General features: G+C 36.1%; 1 protein-coding gene across 1 annotated transcript in view; it reads right to left on the bottom strand.

Moving 5' to 3' along the window:
- EYA1 (EYA transcriptional coactivator and phosphatase 1) overlaps window positions 1-9,525 on the bottom strand; it is a 179,177-nt gene extending 169,652 nt beyond the window's left edge. Inside the window, exon 1 of the mRNA XM_004372534.2 lies at window positions 8,758-9,525. Within this exon, the coding sequence (XP_004372591.2) occupies window positions 8,758-8,929 (172 nt within the window). The 5' untranslated portion in view covers window positions 8,930-9,525. The remainder of the gene's footprint in view (window positions 1-8,757) is intronic.
- Window positions 9,526-24,679: the final 15,154 nt, after the last annotated feature.

Genomic DNA, 24,679 nt, shown 5'->3' with positions numbered 1-24,679 from the left:
TCCTGTTCAGGTGCCCCTCTTCTGAAGAATATGGAGACACAGACGGTTGAGTGCTCAACTACTAACCAAAGAGTTGGTGGTTTGAACCCACCAAGAGACATCCCGGAAGACAGGTCTGGTGATCTGCTTGAAAACTCTATGGAGCACAGTTCTACTCTGACACATACGGGATCGCCATGAGTTAGAACTGGCTTGATGACAACTAACAGCCATCACCACCTCTGGAGATTACAGTCCTTATTGTAAAGCATGGTGATCATCTGTTTGTAGACTGGCTTATCACACTAGACCATGAACTTCTTGGCTAGAATAGCATTTGGTAAATTGTTAGATACACCCCATTGCCAACAAGTCAATTCCGACTCATGGTATCCACGTGTTACAGAGTAGAGCTGCTCCATGAAGTTTTCTTAGCTATGGTCTTTGTGGAAGCAGATCACCAGGCTTTTCTTCGTGGCATTGCCGTGTGGGTTCAAACCACCAACCTTTAGGTTAGTAGCCAAAGACAAACCATTTGCACCACCTTAATAAATATTTCTTGAATTAATTCACAATTTAATGGTTAATACATCATGTGATATGTGGTATGTATATATCCTTGCCTCCTCAATTTTTTTCCTCACCCTCAAAATATTTACCTCCAATTATCATGCCTTTACCATCTCGCAAAGACATTAAACCTAAGGGCACTAACTGCCTGATCTCTATATTATGTGGCTGTTTCTTGGATGGACCACGAAGAAAGTGCTTCATCACTGCAAACATACTGTTAAGTCTAGCAGTTGAAGTTTGCATTTATGAAACAGTTAGTTATGAGGGGTCAAATGCAAGTCCATTACTAAAGATCAAATTCACAGTCCACGATGTTGACTGTGGATGTTCTCTGGATAGACTGCCTATAGTTACTATATGAATTGTTTCCATGGAATGATTATTTTTAAAAATTTAGAAAATAGGTTTTAGATCAATGGAATCGTTAATGCTTTGTAGATAAAATTAATGGATACTCTTCTCTTGCAATCACTCATCTGCATTATTTACTTATTAATATGGGGCATTTAGCTAACAAATATTAGCTTCTTAATCACTGCCAAGCCTTCTGCTAGGTGATGAGGACTTAACAGTGTCTGTCTCTGCCTTGAGGTAACTTAAGAGAGTCTACCAGGGAAAACACACGTATAAGTGGATGCTGTGTTTCTTTCATCTGGATCATTATCTTAGATAAAGTAACAAACATTTCTTAAGGCAGATAAAATATTTCAGTAAGAATCAAGTCTATGTTCTAGAGTATAAAGTAGACTTCAAAATCAGACGTGACTTTGAGTCTCTTCTCCAACAGTTAATACGCTGTGTAAACTTAAGACTAGTCACTTAAACTGTTTAAAATAAACTACATAACCATGACCTTAAAGGATCATTTTTAAGGATAAGGTAAGGTATGTAAAAGGCCAGGACTCAGTCGATTCAGTACACATCCTTTATTTTGCTAAAAATGGTTTTTTATCCGCTGAAAATCCCACTTATTACTAATAGATGTAATGATTAAACAAGCATTTTAGATTTTTTGATTCCTTTTACACAAGAAAAATGTTTCCAATTTGTATCACAGGGAGCACATGAATATACATCCTTGGGATGTGCTTGATAGTCTGTCTACATTTTTGGGTGTAATGCAATATTGGAGACATGAAGTAAAACTAAAAATATTTGCAAAATGAGCTAATTAGCATGTACACAGTTATTAATAACCTTCCATTTATAAACAATTTTAGGTCCCAAAACTTAACATAAACCCTTAATTAGCTTCTCAAAACTTAACTTCTCTCCTAGTGAAGGCAATATTTAGCAGTCACTGAGGACAGTTATATAACAGGTCATTTTTTTTTCCTACCAAAAGTGAAAATGGAAAACAAGTATTCAGTTTATTCTAGAAGGAAGCCTTGGGGAAAAAGTCAGGGGCCAGGGGCCGGGAGTTGAGAGAGAGGGCCTGTGATGGGCAAAAGAATGAATGTAAAAAGGAAGCCCCAATAAATGCAGGAGCGTAGGTGAAGTAAAAGATAAATGAGGAAATACGATTAGTAGAGTACACCTAACCAGAGTCTCAGACAGAACCCTTACTTTGTGTTGATCTTGTCATCAAGTTACAATATGCAGATTTTTCTATTATATTATATGCTTGAAGAATGAACCACTCTTGGTCCTTACTCTAAGGAAGCAAGGTGAAGAGAAACACCCACATCCACAACACACACCCACACCCACACAGGCATCCTTGGGCATCATGAGAAATTAGGAATTACTTAAAGCAGGGAATCCATGACCAGAAAGACAAGAATTAGCCTAAATACCGCACTCATTAAAGGATCACACATCTCCTTGGGGGGAACCAGAGGTTTCTACCAGAAGACAGGACATTTTTAGAGAGAGGTATTTCTGCTTGTACCAAAGTTCTGACCCATCTGAGGGAGAGGTGCCATGGAACCGTGATTCTCTGGACTATCAGCAATTGGGAGTAGGTGACAACTGTCTACATCCAGGCCATACCTTGTCAGGAAGCTTGTCTCTCTAGAAATTCTGAGCCTAGTTACAAGCAATACTTACTGGAGTTCCTGCTCTTATTATGAATGATACAGTTAGCTCTATGTAATAGGCTAGAGGAGATGTGCCAAACTACAAGGCCTTACACACTCCGCTCCTTTTTCCCTCTGACTTTACCTCTTATTATACTCTGTCATTCTCTCTCCTCCAGCCACACTGATCTCTTTGCTATTTCTAGAACATACCAGGCATGGTCACAACTTAGGACTTTGGTAACTGCAGTTCTTACGAGGCTCCCAACTAATGCTGACATAGTTTTGCTTGGTTGATATAATATGGTTTCTGAAAGTCAAGAGTAAAGTAACCAAATTTATCATCTACTTGAAAATATTTTCTGAGTTAGAAAATATTGACTCTCAGCAGTAGCAAAACTGCAACTGCTTTTTTAATTTCACAGTAATACTGCTCCCATCCAAATGTGCATATAATAATGACTATTATAATGAAAAACAGAGATGACTTCTCATCTCCGCTTGATCCCAGAAAGGCTTAACATACACAGACGGCTGATGGAATTACAGTGAAGTCTAAAGCTTTGAAAACTAGTAAGAGACAATCCTCTAAAAGTTAATCTATTGATGCAGTGTGCTGCGCACGTGTGACCACAGGAAGAAATCTCACACACTCACGCGCACAAGGATGGAGAGTGTGGCTAGCCGGGGGAGTCACCCTTATAATGAAGCCCTGTTGTCATCAAAGCCTCTGCCGTTGGTTCGTACACAGCTCTGCTGTTTGCCAGGGAATGAATGGCCTTCTCCAGTCAAGAAGGGGCCAACATGGCAGTGAAGGTGCGAATGCTTAGTATAAAGGTATCAGAAAAGGCATTGACTGATGATGAGAATCACATATTCTCTCAATAGAACAATATAGTGATTTAAAATCCCAGGCTATGGACTAAGTCCAACTTGATTCAAATACCCATTGAGATATCAGTGGTACCAACCACAAGTCACATGGCTTTAAATGTGGCATTTCATTAGGAATTGGTTTTTCTTGTGTGTAAAATATGAATAGTACTATAGAGGTGACCATTATTTATATCTCTTTACAGAGCACCTATCAGGTTCCATGTAAGCTATGTTTTAGGGACCATCCTCACAGCAAGCCTGATGGAAGTCTGTTACTATCCCATTCAACAGATCAGGAAACTGAGGCACACAGAGCTTACTCGCCCAAGTCCACATACCTAACAAATACTAGAGCTAGGATTGAAACTCAGTCTGATCCAGTCTCTTAATCATTATGCTGGCGACGTCAAAGGAATTTTCTGAAAATTAGTAAAATGAAACATGGAGATTGGGCATCATAGCGACGGACAGTAAGTTGTTCATAAACATTAGCTGTTATTATTAATTAACAATAGGCACGTGAAAATTATATATACATGCATACATATCATAGGCAAACATTAAGTCCTAATTATTTTCTTCATTCTTTTATGACTTTTGCGTAAGAATAATCTATAAGAGGCCAATTCTGTGGCTATAGATAAACTCTAAAAAATGTCATTTAGGTACTTCTTTACTCTCAATGTCCCTTAAATTTTCCAGAAACTAAATCATGTGCAGAATGTAAACAACAATAAAATTAGATTAACCATGTTTCTATTGACAACAGAATATTTGACTACAAACATATAAGCTTAGCCTTTAAAACGCAGCCTCAAACCATAACTTTATATACATTTACCAGTTGATAGATATTTCTTCTAAAGAAGAGTCCTTAAAAATACTCTAGCTGGATATAACTATATTTCACTAAACTAGAATTGGAGTGAGAAATACAACAAATTCAGAGAAGTTGTTAGTGATCTAAGCTTTGTAGAAATGATAGAACAACTCGAAAATAGCTCCTCAGAATACAAAGTTGTAAAACTGAATTAACTTATCACCTTTAAATATGCAATACACAATTAAATAAATTTAAAAATGCAGAAAATTTAGTCACCTAATTCAAGATTATATCTGTTATCATCTTGGAAATCTGATATACCAATTGAAAATTACTATTTGATTTACCATCAAAATTCCTGAAACGCTATTTGTAGTGAACATTCCAACTGCACCTGGTTTTATGTCATTTCAAGATGAACTTATCTGTTTTAGGACAAGCTCAAGCTTTTTCTTGAGTTTGAATCTAAATTTACAACAGCGAAAACTCCGAGTTCTCAGTTTCGCTCGCTCACGCCTCTTTGTCATCCTTCTCCACTCTGCACCCCCAGAGACAACCAAAAATAAACACTCAAACTAGCAATATAAGAATTGACCAACCTTTGGCTCTCATGGACTTTAAACAACCAGAAAAAACAAAGATGGAAAGAATCACTGCTTTGCAAACAAGGCCTTAATTAGGTACGTAAATAAAAATCCTTTTACGCTACAGTCCCGGGTCTTCCTGAAGGGACATTTCCCAACTACTGCTCACATGTAAACAACATAAATATCAACAGCAGGCCTCTCCCAAAAAGAGGCTTGGACACATTCCCAAACATGAGAAATCCTCAGGTCGGATCCTTTAATAGACATTTAATAGAAACATCAGCACCAAAAGGCCTGTATCTTCAAGTACGCTTTAACAATCTCTCTTATACGAAATGTCTATTCCATTGTGTCCTGGAAGACTAAGCGTCCACAAGATCAGGAAAAACAGTTAAAAGAGACTCCACAGTTGGTGTTTTTAGAACAATACATTAATCTCCTCCAGGCCAAGCTTTAATTGCTTAACAGTAACTAAAGTATTAATTCCTTAGGATCAAGTCACTTCTAAAAATGCCTTTCTCAGTGTAAGTCCAGCATTCATTTATGCTACTGTTTTATATTTTACTAATTTATATTTCAAAAATACATAAACTAGGTAAAACCAAAGGTAACTACAATGATACAATTCACAGACAGCTTGGAAAAGAGTAGGAAAATGGGAAGAGTTGAAAGTTTTGAAATATGAATGAAACAACTATTCTAACTAAAGAACATTTCATCTTAGGAATAAAAAAGTCCAGTCTTTGAGGCTGTTGCTCAGTGTCTTTCTGTCTTTATCCCTTAGATGAACCATGAAAATAGGCACTAGCCTCTGAGCACAAAACCTACAAACACTGAGTCTTATGATAATTTGGCAGCAGACCTAAGAAGAAACTTAATATTCTCTGCCTCTCCATTCCATTCCCTTCTTGTTTGTTCTTCAGATGAAGTTATGGGTTTTGATACAGGAGATTTTCATGTTTTCTTAGCCTCATTATAGGGACAAGTGGTGGCAGGAAGTGAAACAAAGCTCTGAGTAGGAGAAGACAACCTATATAAATGCAGGCAAAGCCAACACGTGTATAAACTAAATGGAAGTTTTGTTGACCTAATTAAGAAGACTACTTCCAATTGTGCTGTAGATAAGTTTTTAAAATATAAACCATGGCATTTATACTTTGTGTTAGCTGCTGTGGAGTTACCGGAGGTGACTGATATTTTAAAGACTAAATGTTAATGAATTTCTTGCTTTCCATTCTTCTAATTCATTGGTAAACATGGCCAGTTTCGAATCTTATTTATTTCAGAAAAAGGATTAAAAAAATCCATGATGATTACATTCCAGGGATGCTTGCCAGACATTAATGAATTAACTAACTTTAAACTTAACTCCTCTAGTGATGACCAAGAAGAATGAAATAAGTACATTCTGGAATGCACAACTAACATAATAAATTGATTCACAAACTTAGTAACTCAGAACATTCTAATTATTGTTTGCATCTAAACAGGTATGTAATATGGATTATGAAGAAAGTTTAGGTCCGTACTGTCAAACTACTTACTAAAATAAAACTGAATATCCCATTAGATTGACTAAAATTCCAATTATTCTTTGGATAATTTACACTGATATTTCTAACCTCACTTTCAAACGACCACAACTCTTGCAAAGTACAGCAATAAAGAATGTCTGAAAACACGGTAAGGTGAGTAACCGTGTAATTGTCTGAAATCATGTCTGAAAATATTCATTTCAGAACACAATGAAGTTTAAGAATGAGGAATAATTTCTAAGTATTTCCCAGACTGAATGGTTTCACAGATTGCATACTCAGCTAAGGTATTTTTTTTAATTTTGAACGTATTTTAGACATGAAAAAATCTTACAAGTACAGTATTCCTGAACATGAATTTAATATCAAATTAAGTGTAAATATTAAAAATATATTATCACTCCACATGCACTTAAAAAACAGACCACACATCACTCACACAAAGTCATCCAAGGGAGAGTCCCCAAACCCATACTCTATTTCAACACTGTGTGAATCTTATTTTGGAGGTGATTTGCCAGTAACATGGCATGAAGATGAAAACTTCTTACCCCTATTTAATTTCTTCACCTCCAAAAAAAGAAAAAAACCACTATCATCATCTCGTAATTATTCCTACCCAGGTGAACTGGTATAGTCCATTACGCAAAACAAACGGATTTAGCCGTTTTATTTTGAAACTATTTAAACGACTGCCTTATTGGGCCATTACAGTAGTAGAGGTGATTATTAAAGGTTGAACCTATTGCCCTGTCCAGTACTCCAATCAATGGCTGCCTGCAAGCTCACACTTGCACGGGCCCGCCCTATGCAGACCTGCAGTGGTCTGTGGAACTGCGCGCAGCCCCCAGCCTGCAACGTGCTGCGGTCCTGTTTTCACCTAAAGGGAAATTCCAAAAGGAGCAAAAAGAAGACTGCTCAGGTTTATTTTATTTGCTCTATAAAACGCATCTCAACACTGAAAATGCCTTCCTATAAGAAATTTAAATTTCTTTTTAATTGCCTATCTAAGTGGGAAGAAAATAATTAATCAGATGCAAAGGCACATCATTAAGATGTTAATTTTTTGCTAGGTCAGCAAAGTTTCCACTTTTCACAGTGGCCATTTTTCATAAGCAGTAGAAATGAATGTATTTACTCTAAAAGGAGAATACAGAACATTTACATGTAACACAATCACTGTTGGTATAAATATGATGGTGTCTCATATCAGAAACAACTAATTCTGTATCTGTTATCATAAATTCTATAACTTCAGTAGTTTCAAAAGGCATCACTAATACATAGTGGAATAGTACACCAAGCAAACAATAGTGTTATAGCATTTAGGTTTATTTATTTTTAACAACGGGGTGATAAAAGATCCCCATGGTGACTAGGAAAGAATGGTTAAGGGCTTTGTCTATAAATGAAATTCAAAGATGTGTAATTCACTGAACTTCTAGTAAAACTTATGCTCTGAGCGCATCCAGGTGCTGAGGTTTAGTAAGTAATAAATAGGCAAAAGTATTACCTGTGAAGAATATACTAATTTTTCAAGAATCTAAAGTAAGAAAATATACAATATGTAATATATCCTTCTATATGCCGAAGTTTTAAAAAATGCACAGTGACTAAATGTGCATAATAGCTAACAATACATACATACAACCATATTTATATATTAGACTTAGGTATATATGAAAATAGGCATTTCTATTTACATAAAACTCATATGTCTTAGTTATACAAAATAATTAAAATAGTACTATGTTTAAAGTAGACTAGTTAATCTTTTAAAAAAGTAAATGAATTTTGTGCGTATCTTCCAAATAAGGTTGTGTATTTTGTAAACAATACGTTTTTTCTTTATTTATTTGTAGTTTAATGATGAGCACCAAAAGAACACTAGGCGCACACATTTTACTGATATTTAGAAACAATCCTGTCTAATGTTTAAATTTAAATAAATTTAGTTATATTTAATAACAAAAGGGAAAGGAAAATTAAGGAACTAATTCAAAATTTTCATTTTTCATATAGCAAAACAATGCCAATTGATACTATGCTGTGGAGCATGATCAAAAGGAGATAAAACACACTCAAAGGTTAAAATGTGACACGTTCACACATATACACACACACAGGTATACAAATGCAAATATGCAAAATAAAACCAATTTATGTAATATTACGATAACTTAGTTACGTTCATTGTCTATCTTAATAGTGAATAGTGATGTATAAGTCAAAGTACCTAAAAGAGAAATACATGCAGGAGGCAGAGCAGTTGCACGGATTTAACAACGGAAATCATAACCGCCTCATAACTAAGTGTGTATTAATGAAGAAACAAGGCACAAAACACACACAAGGCAGACACTCACCTTCGGTACCATTGGGAGTCATGGAGTTACTATTTATACGAGAGTTATCGAGTTTGGGGCCACTGGGGGATTCGCTACTACCACTCAGACGGCTATGCGGGCTGGTTAGATCCTGCATTTCCATAGACCTAAAGACAAGAAGCCTTCCGTTTGACAGATGTACCAAATTCATAACACCACTATTTAATGCGCTAACGACCTGACACCTTCTTTGAAACACACTTGCACAAAAGTCCCATTGTATCTATTTTCTTAGACTCAAAATAGTTCATCTTACATTTTGATTTAGTCATCCTTCCATCTGCCTTACCTATTCAGCCAAATACTTATATGGAGTTTTTAAAATCTCTCCCCCCATACCCCATACATAGCTCATCAAGTCACAAGGTCTAATGTGAGACAATTACATCCATTTTAATTTTTAAAGAAGAAATACAGTCACACTTTTCTTTTTATATAAGAGACACTTCAGATGAAACTAAAGGCATTATTTTCCTAAAAGAAAAGACAAATACGTAAACATGTACCATAGAAACAAAAATCACTTTTCTAGGGAATCAGTTTCATCTAATAAATTAGCACGAGGTACTCCCTTATAATTTACCACCCAATTGTAATTTAACGCGTCTCCAAACCAAATAAAACACTTGAAGCCTATAGTCTAGTGACAGGGAATGAGATAGTCCTGATGCATGTGTTTACTCTGGCAAACTACTTAATTGTTCCTCTGTTTCCCTTGAAACAAATGCAGCATTAAAACATTATTATGGCGGCTCACTTGTTTGCTTTGTGGATTACATACAGCGTGCCCAATTGAAAAGGGATAAGGCCAACATACATTGAGTCTCTAAGAGTATTAGCACTCAGGAATACCTCAGCTGTCACTCAGGGAATTGAGAACAATTCTACTTCAAAGCTATTATTTTGAGTTTTTACCATATAAAAACAGTCAGATTCCCCCTGAAAGTTCTTAGACTCAGCAGTTAATAATTCTATAAAAGGTACAGAAGCTACTACTCATGTTCACGATTTCAGAACTGTCCACTTATATTTAGTACTCTTACTAATGAAGAGAGGAGAGGATTTATTTAAAGTCACTAAAAAAAACACACCTAGATAACCTGCTTTCTGACAGCCAGGTTCTTTGTGAAATTCTAAGGCTCATTTCATTTATTTTAAACTTCACATATTTTTCTTTTTTTTAAAAAAAAAAAAAAAGGGAGGGGGAGGTGGTGGCTTATGTTACCTATATGAAGCTAACCCTGTTTGCGCCTTACCCTCAACACGTCCATAAAAGCTACGGTCATTTTAACTTGGAGGTGGCACTTAAAACAACTGCAGACAGCAGTTTTTAAATCTGCTTACCATGAACCATTCTACTGCTCAAGTGAGTTTTTAGTTCCAAAAGTCTCCTGAATTCAAACTACAAATGGTTTAAAATCCAATTTTTTCTCCTAATTCTCACTACAGGCACAATTTTCCTAACACGAGAAACCATAACCCATAATCATTTTCCAAAGGAGGCTACTAGTCCCTTTCTAAATACTTAAAATTTTTTTTAGGAGCACACACATACACACACACTGTGAAGTAATTTCCAACTGAGGCTGTTACTATTAATAGTAATATAATTAAGAAATACTAGGCAAAAATAGATACGGGTCATAGAAAAGCATTCTCCCCAAACGCCAAATATCAATATCCTTACCTGCAACTTGAGGAAACAGCAACATCTGAACTGGTTTGAGATGTTTGCACCTGTGATCAGGGGGTAAAAAATTAGAAGCTGTTGTTACCCTGCTTCAGTTACTCTGTCAGGTCTTAATTACACAGAGCACATGGCTGAGAACGACAATGCTCTCTTTTAACCAAAAGGGAAAAAAGAGGATACCGCAGCAGTGAAAGGCATATTGTCTTTAAGTTGAGGTCTCAGCCGTTGTTTCCTCCTGCAGGTCTACCCTCCTCCCCTTGTCAGGGGGAAGGCAGCCAAATGACGGGATAGTGATTCATCACTGGCCTATGACAGCTGCAAACAGGATTACCCCTCCCCCAATCAACATGCAAAGCAGCCTTGCCCAGGCAGCTTGGAAAAGGTGCTTGGAAAAAAATCGCTATTAACAAAACGAGTGTGTTTAACAGAAAGAGTTCAAGCGGTAATCTTCCAGCATCCTCTGAAGATCTTTCACCTTCTGTTATCACCAGCTGAAACAGAGTTCCCGCCCACCGCTTTGACTCCAAGACAGTTTCTTATCCTTATCGCGATGATTTTCCTCCACATTTCCTATTTGTCATTTAACATTCACTAAAACGCTTGCGGGCGGCTTTTAGGTAATGCTGGACTAACTGGACAGGACTCAGGCAAGTCTTCAGGGCCATCCTTGGGCAACGTGCAGCCTGACCCAGGACAATTTAAAATTCAGGGAGTGCTTCTATCTGCCTGCTGAAACAGACAAAGCTGTTTGCTTCTGTTCGTTAATTTCCCATCTTTTAAACCTGGGAAGAGAACGGAGCGTTTAATAATCAGTCTGGCCTCGCAGTTAACTAGTTAACTAGTCTCTTGTCCCTGCATGAATCTGTATTTCAGGACTTCACGGAACAGTTTTAGATGCAGGCTTTAGGAGTCCCTGCCGGAAGCAGAGCAAACTGCCAGCAGATGATAAGGCTCAGGTGGGCTCAGGTAGGTGGCTGGCTTGCAAGGTCAGGCGAACGATTCTGCAGTGAAGAACATTCTGCATAACATTTACAATGACCCAGGATTCCAAACCTTTGGTGTGCATTTTCATTCAACCTGAACTGACGTCAATTACGGTTACAGAACAAAGATGAGAGCCGAAGCATCTCAAATGGCATTAAAGTTATCCAACTAAACATCTTCTCTTGAGGTTCTGTTATTTTTTAATTATGATTTATGAAATTAAGAAATACTACCTTTCTGGCAAGTATAAAGCACTGGCAACATCTAAATGTCTTGGTGTAATGTTACATGGAATTTCTGTGTATGCATTTCGATGATATGTGCAGGATGGAAAACAATTTTTAAAGATACTAGAGTATTAAATGAAAATTTAAATTTTAATGCCTGCAAGATATGTCATTTTGTGATAACAAGTTTCTACAATTTTAAAATGAATGTTCTCACACAAGAGTAAATGATATCCCTTAGAAACGACAGCAATATACCTCAGGGGTAGATTTTTCTTTTTTTTAATTTTATACACCTGGACTAAATTATAGGTGAGAACTACCTTAGTTTTAAGAACTTTCTTGGCTTAATTATGTAATAACTTAAAGCATACTTCCCCTAAATATTAAAATACATTCCAATCTTAATATTAGCTAGATAGCATCATCTTGGAAATATAATTTTGGTTTCACTGTATACTTTGAGAAGTTTGGTTATACTTATTTTTGAGGGCTAATCTATCAAAATTTCAGAGCCAAACTGTTAATAAAAAATGAACTTCAAAATGAGTAAAAATTCTTTTTCCTCATTGAAAAAAATGCATTTTCAGGACAACATATTTCTTTTACGCTGGGCACAATTCAGTCTCTACTGCACTTTTGTACACTATGATTTTTGAAAGTTCACATCCATGAACTTCATTTCATTAAGTATCTTCAGATATATTCTTCTGTGTCTCAATGATTATTTAAACCATGTGTTGTGTGTTACTGTATTTAAAAATGACGCTTTAATCAAAATAACTTTAAAACAACTAATCCTCACTTAGGCTGGTCAGCTGAATCCACATCGTGGTCCAGGAAAAATAAATCTACTCTCAAGAATGCGAATGCAGACAACAATTAGACACAGATGTGAGCAAAATTAGTTACAGTTTACAAAATGCTACACTTCACATGCTTTTAGTTTTTTATGTGCATACAAGATTACAGTACAGCCAAGAAACATACTCTTATAATGACTTATCTAAAAGGAACACCTATTTCTGATTGGTGTGGATTTTCTCTTGTGTTTGACAATCTCCATGGAAGTTTGTGTTTTAAAGGTTTAAAACCAGAATGTACTTCAAAGCTAATCAATCAGTGATATTTCCACTCAAAAGAGAAAAAAAAATTTCATGGTTTTCAGAAAAGTATTATTAAGCATTCAATAAATTCACATTTTCTGCTTTGTATCCATAAACTTAATATATTTCTTGTCTTCTCCTGATCTGGTATTTTTAATTCAAGTGCTTCTATGAATGCAAAAATATTTTCCAGAACTTTCCAGTCAGCTTATTATTACAATGAAGTAATTGCACTTTAACACTTTTAAAAACTCTTTATATGGAATGCCCCTAGTAGTATATTGACAGAGTGGTAAAAATACAAAAAAAAAAAAAAAAAAAAAAAAAAAAAAAAAAAGATAGCAAAGCTTCGTAGAATATAAATTCAAGACTCCTAAACTAGTAACTTTGACTTCTGATTAGTTAATGAGGTCTTTTAAGTTTGCCTTTTTTCTAATTAAATTTATAATTCTTCACAGATGGAACTTTTGTTGATGTTCAATTTGTCTCTCCCATTTTGTTAAACCTCCCACAGTACTTCGCCAATCCATTGAATAGCCACATTAAATCTGTTAATACCATGCTCTTCAACCCCAGAAATGATTTCCAGAAGGCAAACTTGCTTTGAGAGATCATCAAACAAGACTTAAGGTACACATTTTATCACATTTTCCCTACCACAGAGCTCAGGATGCAGAGTAAAATTCATGACTTTTGCACTGTTTATTATACTTTGCTAAATTACAAATCAAAAGCATCTGACAGAAGATCATGTATGAAGCCAAAAAGTTAATAATGTTCTGTGAAAAGTAAACTGTAAATGGAAAGGGATTCTAAATCTCAGCAGCACAGAGCAAATAAAATGTAGGTACTTGTCTAAATTATGGGTTTTCCATAGGCTTTTTTGCTTGCTAGAAGCAATTTTTATAAAATGACTATAATTTAAAACTTTTTTTTAAAACTGAAAAGAAATTTTCAAAGTGAAAGTACTGAACTTATCTAAATAAATAGAGTTGGCAGGCGAGCTAGCTTTGCCCAACCACAGATCAACCTGAGGACTCCCAAATCTCAAACACAATGGCAATTTTCTAATCAGAATGTATTTTATAGAGGGAAAAAAGTGCCTTAGCCATAAACCTGTTTGTTAAGCAGAATATATTCTTGCTAAAATATCTCCTCAATCAGTATTTTCAACTATGTTACCAATGTTGTAATAAACACCTAAACCTAAAATCCAATTGAACTTCTAGGAAAAGGCTGGTATCTTTTAAATGTTAATACTGTAGTTCCTTCTTCAAAGACTCCATAAGTGAATGCTTTATTAGGATTGCTGATTTTTTTAATGTAATATACCCTATTACTTTCTGAAGTATCTTGTTTAAAGAAAACGATACAATTTTCCGTTTTATAAAACGTTCTGTGAAAACGGGAATAAGTGTTTAAACCACACTGATTCAATGACAGCTTTAAAGGATTGTTTTCAAAATTAACATTTACTTCAATGTTTGATGAAATACTTCAGGTATCTGATTAAATGGAAGGGGTTTTATTCTCGCTGCCATTGTTTTTCTTCTTTCCAATGTATTCTTATAAATTTTCATATTCAAATGGAAATTTTCTTTTGAGAAAATCATGTTTCATGTCTAAGAAACTCACACAGCAATTGACTTCCCTCTGACACTCTAAAACTGAACAGCGGCTCAATTACGCTTCGCTGTCTGTCTCCGCACAGAATTTTCAGGATTGAAAATCCATGGCTGCTTACTCGCTTACTGGACACTTGGGGCCTTAGAAGAACTCAAGCAGTGAGAAAGTCAAATACCAAATATTTGATAATGCAAAAGCATGACTACTCATGTGGGCATGTCCTCGAATCCCAAACAGTGGAGGAAGCGTCACACAAGCCTATTATCAACAACAACAGAAAACATACTTTGAAAGACAGATTACAAAAGAGTATCCCAAGCCTGTAAAAACTATTCTATGTGCTTAACTACTTTTTGTGCCCCTTGTCATTTTAAAAAATACCACATATCATTTTTCTAAATTCAATGACAGCTTTGAATGTACTGAATTCTTATAAATGCTGTTTCAATGTGTTCCAAAACTCCTCCCAAGAAATACAAACCCATGAATCATTAGCAATTCATAGAATGATTTTGAAAGACAAATAATGATAATTCAAAAAGTTTCAGTCTTATTTTTAATTTCAAAGTCCATTCAAGTCATATAAAGTGTTGATAAGTGAAAAATATATTCGTTTGGCAAGTGTTTATCACTTTTTGAAGACAAGCTTGTTTAATGTACCATTTGGGAAATTTGTTTATTGAAGCAAAAGGATTTCCTTCCTTAAAAAGTGCTATCAATTTATTTTTGTTATCTGTTTGTCCTTTAGAAATGTTAATTCCTTCCTCATTTGCCCATATCAACCTACAATGTGCAGGAAAAGTTATATATGTGTTCTAACGGATATATAGTTAACTCTTTATACAATATCACACAATGATATTTGAGGGTTGTGCAGCATTTCGGAAGAGATATGAAGTCCTCTCCCTACAAGATTATGGCCCTGTATTATAATTTTCATATGCACCATAACAAAATTGTTAGCACAATGAATATGCAATCATCTCTTAATGGTTTGAACCGCTCAGATCATTTGGGGGTTAAGAATTATACTTTTATGTTGGAACACTGTGGCTCATAAAGCATTAGGTACACAGTGTCATAATTTTCCCCATGCCATGATGCTTTTCTTTTAAAACAAATCCAAACAATAATAAAAGCACTCCTGTTATCTTGGGCTTTGCCCAACGGACAGCTGTTGTCACTCACTACAATTTTTCAAACAGTCAGCTTGTACTTACAGTGCTTACATCTGCTGCATCCACCAGTTTAATGTGCTCCTTCGAATTTTCTGGTTTAGCAAACCTCCATTCCTTACATAGTTTTGCTCCCGGATAAGGACGAGTGAGTTTAGGAGCTCAGTGGAGCCCCGGCGCTTCTAGAAGCGGAGCGCCTCTGGAGGGTGAACCCCGGCTAAAGGCAAAGCTGCCTGGCCGCTGCTGCAGGCTCGGGCTACGAAGCGACTGAGCGAAAACGCTTTCCCGAGAAAGAAAACCGCCACGGCGGACTGCAACAGGAAGGCTTGAAGTCGGAAGTGGCACTGGAGAGTTTCTATCTCGCCCCAAACGCGGAGCCATCAGCTCCCACCGTTCTGTGCAGTAACAGCCTTGAGCCCTGCGCTCTTTCCCCACTAAACAGCAGCAGCAGATAGCATCTAAGAACCCTAGACAAAGAAACAGCAGAATCTCATCCCTCTTGTTTGCGCAGCCTTGTAGATCTGCCCATGGAGCCTCGGGGCTTTTTGTTTTTGTTTTTGCAACGCAAACCACAGCTTTTCTCTTGTCCTGACCTTATTGGTTTAAATGCAACAATTGAAAGGAGCACTGCTCTGTCTGACTCAACCTTGCTGCTTAAAAAAAAAATTATTATGTAAATGAAAGCACCCCATGCTATCTGGATAAACGGCTGTGTGAGAATAACTTCTCTAAGGCGCTAGCAACACATCCTCTTGCTAGAGCAGCTACCAGTTAAGATCTTTGGGGAGTACTTATACGTTATCTTTTACACTTTTCCAAAACTTTTTTTTCAGGCCTTGAAACTTAGGAAATCTGTACTTTTCAAAAAGTTGTTTCCTAACGTCCCCACCAACAACCCAAAGCAAATCCAACGTGATCCTCTCCGACTCATAGCGACCTACAGGACAAAGCAGAACTGCCCCACAGGGCTTCCAAGGCTGTAAACCTTTACAGAAGCAGACTGCCACATCTTTCTCCCGCGCGGCTGGTGGTTCGAACCCTGGCCCTTGAGGTTAGCAGCCCAGCGCTTTAAGCACTGCGCCACCAGGGCCCCTCACCCACTGACAGGTCCAGGGAAAATAAAAAGTAGAACGACCGCTTCCATTAAGTAAACGGGGGGGGGGGGGGCGGAGCAAGCAAATGCGTGGTTATTAGCAATTTAAAATGAAAGCCTGCCTGATGATTCCACAATGGCTTCTAGAATGTCAGGTTTTACATGAACAATTTCTGGATATGAACTAGATAACATTTCACTGTTAGATTTTAACATGATTTTCGGGGGAAAGATTCATTTTATTGAGAATCTCTTTCTTTGCAGCCTATTCTTTTAAAAATCTAACTAAACTCAAAACTTCTGTGTGATAACGCAACACTCACCTGGAGAGTCAAGCGCTTCACATTCCAACTAAATTACAGTTTAAGATACTTACTGTCATGCTTTATGCAAATAAATGACTTCAGTTATAAGATCGATGACTTAACTATCATATTAATTTCAAACATTTAAAGAAGGCATTACTTATATGACTAATCATTACACCTTAATTTGCCAGCCCTGTGCCATACTTCCAAAGAAAATGTTGATTTTAATAGTACTCATTCATCATAATCAATTTTGTACTCTAAAATTAAATCCTTATACCTATTGGATTTTCCTTGTTACCGATAATACTATTCTATTTGGTCTTTTTATTTAAAAAAACAAAGCAGCCTTTATTTTTAAGCCACTAACCTTGGTATTTTAAAAATCACAGTAACTTCATAAATGATTCTATAACACATTTCCAGATCATCAACTAATAAAACTGATAAAGACAGTCTTACCTTTACCTTGCTAATTTGCTAATGAAAGCACCATTCCAATGCGAATAAAACAAGCTTCTAATGACCAAAATTCAATACAGATATCCCTCCCTCCCCTTTGAAAGGATGCCAGTCTAAATTTCTGAGAAAAGAACTCTGTCTAACCTAAGAGACAGCTTAAACAGTGGACTCACCTAGGATTCCATTTTGTATAGTACGGCAAAGGATTATGGGGAGAGTCGTCTACCATATTTGGTAAGCCAGGTCAAAAATCAGTAAACTGCTATTGGATCTGTTCACATATGCAGCAGAAACAGAATTACGTTACCACCTACAGCACTTTCTTAGACCGGAACTATCAGTTATTCAGTATACTAAAGTATATATGCCGAAAATGAAATACAGCATATAATGGAGGTTTCTTTCTAACGTTGTAGAAAAAATGTAATGTTACATTCCTTCAATCTATGATAGCAAAGACCATGCCCAGTAACTGCTTTTGCTATCGTATTTATTTCAAAGCTCAATAAAATATAAAATTTGAGGTGCTAGTTGGAGAATTCAACACGGTTGAAGGCTTTACATTCAGCTTATTATACTCATGCTTCCCATAGTTTAAAACTGAGTTTATATATAAAAAGATAAAATATTTTTCTGATCATGAAATATTAGCAAATCCAGAATACACAAACTAAATGGAGTCAAAACATTCAGGAGTATCATGTAAAGTATGTCATTTTTAGATACAAATTATTTGCCTATATTCCAATCAAATTTATAATATTACATGTGTTTTTATATTGAAATTGAATTATTTTTATAAAATACCATTAAAGAAATGATGCATGTAATTATGAAGAAAATTATGAAAAGCATGATGAAGGTAATGTGACCACTAACTGACTTGGCATAGATCATGCTTCATAACTATGGAACAAAGAGCTTTGTCATTGGCTAAAAGTAATGCTCATGTGCATATATACCACTGTTAAATAGCTTCCTTTTCCTACAGTAAAATTAGATGGATTAAAAATAATCATGTTTATCCATAAAGTTTGTCTGGCTAATACTTCTGAATATCAAATATGTAACAATTAGTATTACATACAACTTAAGCTGAAAATAGCCTAGTCTATGATAAATAGGCGACATTCAAGCCGTTAACAATATGACCCATTTTGTAGTGAACTGTTAACTTAGTATTTCTAAATTTTTACCAACCATAATTACATAATTAAACCATATACTTTAAGGACCAAATTGTTCCATGAATAAAACCATACACATTATAACAGAATTTAGGAAAATCTGCTGAAAATTTGCCATTAGTAAAGACAGGTGTGAGTAGGAAACATTACTATCTGAGAATTTGTCACAGAAATCTCAATATATAAACTTATATGAATAAGAACTTTTGAAATTTCTCATATACTCCCTCGCTCTCCCCCCTAAAACAAAGTTAAAAATATAATTTCATCTGGAAAGGGAAAACATTTGAAATATTCAATGCTAACAAAATGAATACCCTCAAAGAGACAATCTCTTTCATACACTGTAACTCCAGTTTTTATCTTCTAGAGCAAAGTGTTACCTAGATGCATGGCTGATTACATACTTAAAAAAAAAAAAATGTTGCCATTCAATAGAGATTCCGACTCATAGCAACCTACAGGACAAAGCAGAACTGCCCCACAGGGTTTCCAAGGAGCAGCTGGTGGATTTGAACTGCCGGCCTTTTGGTTAGCAGCCGAGCTCTTAACTACTGTGCCACCAGGGCCCCACATGATTAGACATCTGTAATTTTAACAGAAAATTTTAGTGCTACTAGATTAACAAAGCATTTTAAATAAAGGCATGATCACAAAAATCTGCAAAAGTCTTTACTTTCCACACACCCACAAAAAAGACAAGGGAAGAAGTAAGGCACTCAGAACAATTTAAAAGGTAATTTGGAACTTTTCTGAAACTATACAAGCAAAACAGTTGATGAACCCAATGAAGTAGAGCAAATAAACTGACAAAGCAGAGGATAAAACACATTAAATGTCCTTTCCCTTTTCCATTCCAGTAATGACAATAATGTTCTTGAATAGTTGCAAAGTTTACACTAAAAGATGAACTTGGAAGTTATTTTTCTTCCACTTATATATATCTTTAAGTAATTTTAGAATTAAGCATGTATCTGATGCTGTCACCTGGTCCAATAGTTTACTAATCCCTCTGTTTCTACAAGGCTTGGGAGATGCTTAGTTCTCAAGAATAAAGGGATAGGCAGTCATAAAATGTAATTAGCACTCAAAGAGCAATGTTTTTTATTCAGAAGCAAAATCCTAGTTATTATGTCTCCCATATTATTAAAATCAATGATATCTGGAAATTTTCAGAATTTTTCAGTTTAACTGCTCAAACCAGAATGGCAATTAGAGAGCTCTAAAATGCTGTACTTCAGTTGTTCTGCTTGCAGATAAGTTTCTTTTTCTCGTGGTCTATGCCATGCCACTCCATCTGGCTTATTTATGGACCCGCTGGAACAGCGTCTGGATGGCTGACATTAGGATGCTCACTGGCATCTGGAGTGGTCACTTCCATGATCTACTCTCCCCACTGGCACGAGACCCACAGTGAGGGCCCTGCTCCCAGTCGCCTTCTGCTGAAACGCAACCAAGTAAAACATCCTCTATTTATTTTAAGAATGACATTAAATCCGCCAAACTAAATGTCTACCAGTGTTTTGCTAAACGTTTTCCATTCAACCTCCAACATGAATAGCTTTTAACAGTAAATTTAAGGAGGCAATTACTAACTATTAACTGTACTGGGGAAAATTATTTTCATAAACATTAGAGTTTTTATACAGCACAATATGAAAATATAACCTATTTCCTGACTCACTAATAATAACTATATTGGTTATTACACAGGAATAATAACCATTTATTTACGTAGGGTGGGAAACTTGGTATCATATGTAGTAATGACTACCTATAGGAAGTTTTTTATAAAGAGTGATTATTCTTAATAGAAAGTCTGAGCACCAGTTCTTGAAGAGAATAATGATAACAAGGGCAGAGGTAGATTTTTAAGAAAAGGGAATGAGAAGATATGTATTTTAGAGACATAGATCTAAGAAAAATATGACACATAGCTTTACTATTTTAAATCAACTGAATTTCCAAGATGACAAACAAAGTTACTTTCTCTTCCTTCTGCCAGAAATTTGCAAATAATTGGCCTTGGACGCATATGTTTAATCTCAGCAATAGCCATTTTGTTTTCTCACGTTGTAAAATGGATTTCTGTCGACGTGAAGCAACCTAGAAAGCCCAGGTTGCCTCCTCCTTAAAATTTTGTTCCTAAGCCATGGACAAAACCAATCTTGTCAGCACTTCCCATAACATGTAAGAGGATCTGGAAATTTGCTTTGTGTTTTGCAGTTTTCATGATAGCTGAGTTCACGATTTTTAAATTCTTCAGAAACAATGGCTATCTCATAGAAAAAGGAAGGAAATTCTTATTTATCGAGCACTTATTATGCACCAGGCACGGAGCTAGGCACTTTACATAAATTCTTAGTTTATTTTAACTAACAATGTAACAGTTTATCTGTATGAATCCTGTTTATAAAAATCTGTTTTTTTCCCTGCCATCTGTTCTGTAACCTGCCCCATTTTTCTAGCACTAGCACCGTCAAAGTCACCATTCAACAGTAGATGGGAGCACTGGAATATTAATGTCTCTTGGTTGTATCATTACTTTGAGCAAGGTGATACCCAATAGACTTAATAAATCCAGAAAGAAAAAGTGTACATATATACCTATACATACACACACACACACACACACACACACACACAGAGACGCTTAAATGGGAGAAAAATTGATATATTCAAAATGGAATAGACATAAGCACAATACTTGAATACATGTTATGCACAAACATATATTACAAGTTGTTTTGCAGATTCCAGGAAAAGAAAAAAGTACATTAAATGGCTGACTAGGGGAAAAAATATAAATCCTTAAATTTGAAATTATCAAATCGGGAGCGATTATTTTTTTTCTTCGGGGGATATAAAAAAACAAGGGAAATATCTTATTGAAGTAGGGATTATAAATGTTCCCAACTTTTTCCTTATAATGAAAAGGAGATGTTAAAAGTCTGCGTTTACAACAAGCAATTATACGGACAACTTGCTTCACAGTTCTTTCAATTTCTTCCCGTTTGCATTCCTTAATTTCAGTTAGCCAGTGTGATATGCTTTGATCTTAATAGCTATTACATCATAAACACTTAATTTGTTCACCAAGGAAATAACTACATTCACAATGCCCTCCAAAGCTCTTGATGTATTTGGAGGGTTAAGTATTCAAAATCAAGAAGCTCTATTACTGTTACAAAGGAATTGCCAGGGAGGGGGGAAAACCCAAACCTAATAACTTATAGGATTTTTTTCTTCCTTCAAGCAGCATTAACATTTTCCCCCTCCAGTTTCCCAAATTGGGAAAAAGAAAAAAAAAAGAGAGAGAGAGTAACCTCTAAAGCTGTTTTAGACAGAAGGTCACAATTCAAAGGATCGGTAACTTAATCCACAGCGAGCTGCAATCACATTGCTATTGGAAACACAACCAGAAGCACCATTATTCTAGATGTTTTTATTAAGCAATGTCAATAGGTATACAACCTGGAGGTTTCTCTCTAGTGTAAAGTTTATCTAGATTCATACTTGCAGGCGATCAAGTTGCCTTGGGTCCCGGAATTTTACTTCAGTATGCTGTGGAGCAGGGAGGAAATAGCCTCTGTGCTACATACTAAGGAAAACAGTAGCTTCTATTTGTTTGTTTAAATACTTAAAGGGAGCACCTTTCTGTTGTCAAAATGTAAGTAAAGACTGAACACTTTTTAGTCTTTAGATACTCAAAATTAATAAGAATGTTTGTTTCATATGGATTAATATTTTGCCTTTTATACAGAGTTTTAAAATTTGTGGTTTGTGTTCTTTAAAAAACAAAAAAAAGGAGCCTAGCAGCATTCACTGCTTCTTCCAGGAATTCTGTTTTAACATCACCAACCATCTGGTTAACCTGAATTGTAGAGTAGGACAAAGTCAAGGATTTGGGGTTTTCTGAGTATACTTTGAACGGGTAAGATTCTTAAAATCAATGCCCTGACTGAGAAGGAGTTACAGGCTGGTGGCTTGTTTTTTTTAATCAATACAAGAAAAAACAAATAGTTTACCAAGAGGTCAGAGTGCCAGTGCAGGGGCCCTCTACCGCACGATTATCATTGACAACCTCTGCTGAAAGATCCGCAAAGCCCCCATTAGCTCTGGCCTCCTGGGAGAGCTGTTCACTTTCCTTCCTGTCCTTGCCTGCGAGGACAATCTTCCCCATGAGCAGAGAGTGAAGGGAGAAGGGTAAGGAAGCTGTGGAAGACGGACAGGACAAAAAGCAAAACAAGGAGGAAGGGATCCAAGGCCTTTTTAAAGAATGAGCAGCTTGGACTTAGCAATTCTAAAGGAAAACGACAATATTTTTAGACATGCAGATGTTACACATTTTAAATTTATAACACAATCACTAGTATGCCCATTTCTTTTCTGAGGAATTGTATTTGATAGATCTGAAAATGAAAAAATATGGATGACCTAACTCACCGCAAATAAATTCATTCATGATGAATTACCAAAAACTATGAAAGAGGAAGAACTGCATCTCTAAGCTCTATTTAGAATTTCCCAAAATCATACCAATTACCAACCTATGAATGACCTACACTTGAAAAAGAAAAGAATGTTCGAAAAGAGGTATCTCACATGAAGATCTTCCCGAAGCAGCATATGATAACACTCATTGTCTTCCTCCACCTTGCTATCGTCTTAGATTTGATGTCTACCGCTGTTCAAGGTTTAAATGCTGTTCTTTCCTTAAATGTATACAATTATTAAGGTCTAGTGAGCACTACCCACTAGACTAAAACCAATGCACTAACGATTCAAGTGAGCTCGAAGTGTGGCTTCAGCCGTGGGTGTTCTCTGTGGCCTTTGTTATCAGGTTACTTACTCTCTCAATTGAAAATCTATCAACTGGATGCAGGAAGGTTACACATGTTACCAAAATGTCAAGGGATTAAAAATACTTAAGACTACCATAAACAGCATAGGAACAGGCAACAGAAAACTGAATTTCAAATCAATTTAATGAAATGCCATGCCAGGAAGAACATGGCAAGTTTCCAGGCTTTAGCACAGCTTGATACCATAGGAGGTGCTCAATAAATGTTTTTAAAATTAATTAGTCCAGGTACACAAGGCTACTTGATGCTATATGGCCCCGGGTTCTGACAGACAAAATGATTTCCCCAATTTTCCTTTGCTTCTATTCCTCCCCCCACCTTTACTTTCCTTACAAATTCTTCTATTCCTCCCTCTTCAGAGTTGGATTGGTAAGGGTAGTATCATCATAATTTCATGCTCATATTCACAAGCTGATTTTTAACTTTATGGAACAAAATTGGGTTATTAAAACTGTGCTAGGGATTTGCCATCCAGATAACAAGGAATATCAAACTCCAAGGAAAGTTAGAAATTGGAAGAGTCCTGAAATCACTGTTCACATAGTATGCTTGAACAGGATAGGAAAATGGAATAAAAAGTTAGGACTCAGTAATTAAAAAAAAAAAGCCATCACACACTGTTTTAGCTACCCCGTTGTGTTGCTGTTGTTTGCTGTTGTCAAGTTGGTCATTGACCAGTTCTGCACCATCTTCGTGACCTTCTCAGTCCAATCCTGCAGCCACTGTAGTGCATTCCAATGTAGGGAGCTCATCTTCCAGCACAGTATCGGACAGCACTCTGTCGTGATCCATAGGGTTTTGATTCGCTAATTTTTGGAAGTAGATCGCCAGGCCTTTCTTCTTGAGTTTGTCTTAGTCTGGGAGCTCCGCTAAAACCTGTTCACCATGGATGATCCCGCTAATATTTGGAATTATGGTGTCATAGCTTCCCGCATCATAGCAACATGCAAGCCACTGCAGTATGACAGACAATCTTCCCTAAATACCCTATTTTCCCAACATTAGTTTGTATCTTCCCTTTAAATTCTTTAACAAAATAGACAAAATAATTAATAATGTTTTAAAGTTACACGATAGAATGAAAGCATCACTAAAAATGTCCACTAAATCTCCTGCCTTTCCAAAATACTTCATCATATCTGTATCCACAACTCCGTCATTCTCAGATGGTACAGCTT

Source organism: Trichechus manatus, unplaced genomic scaffold, assembly GCF_000243295.1.
Source record: "Trichechus manatus latirostris isolate Lorelei unplaced genomic scaffold, TriManLat1.0 scaffold00018, whole genome shotgun sequence".
NCBI classification, from domain to species: domain Eukaryota; kingdom Metazoa; phylum Chordata; class Mammalia; order Sirenia; family Trichechidae; genus Trichechus; species Trichechus manatus.
This window is presented reverse-complemented; position numbering and strand designations above follow the sequence as displayed.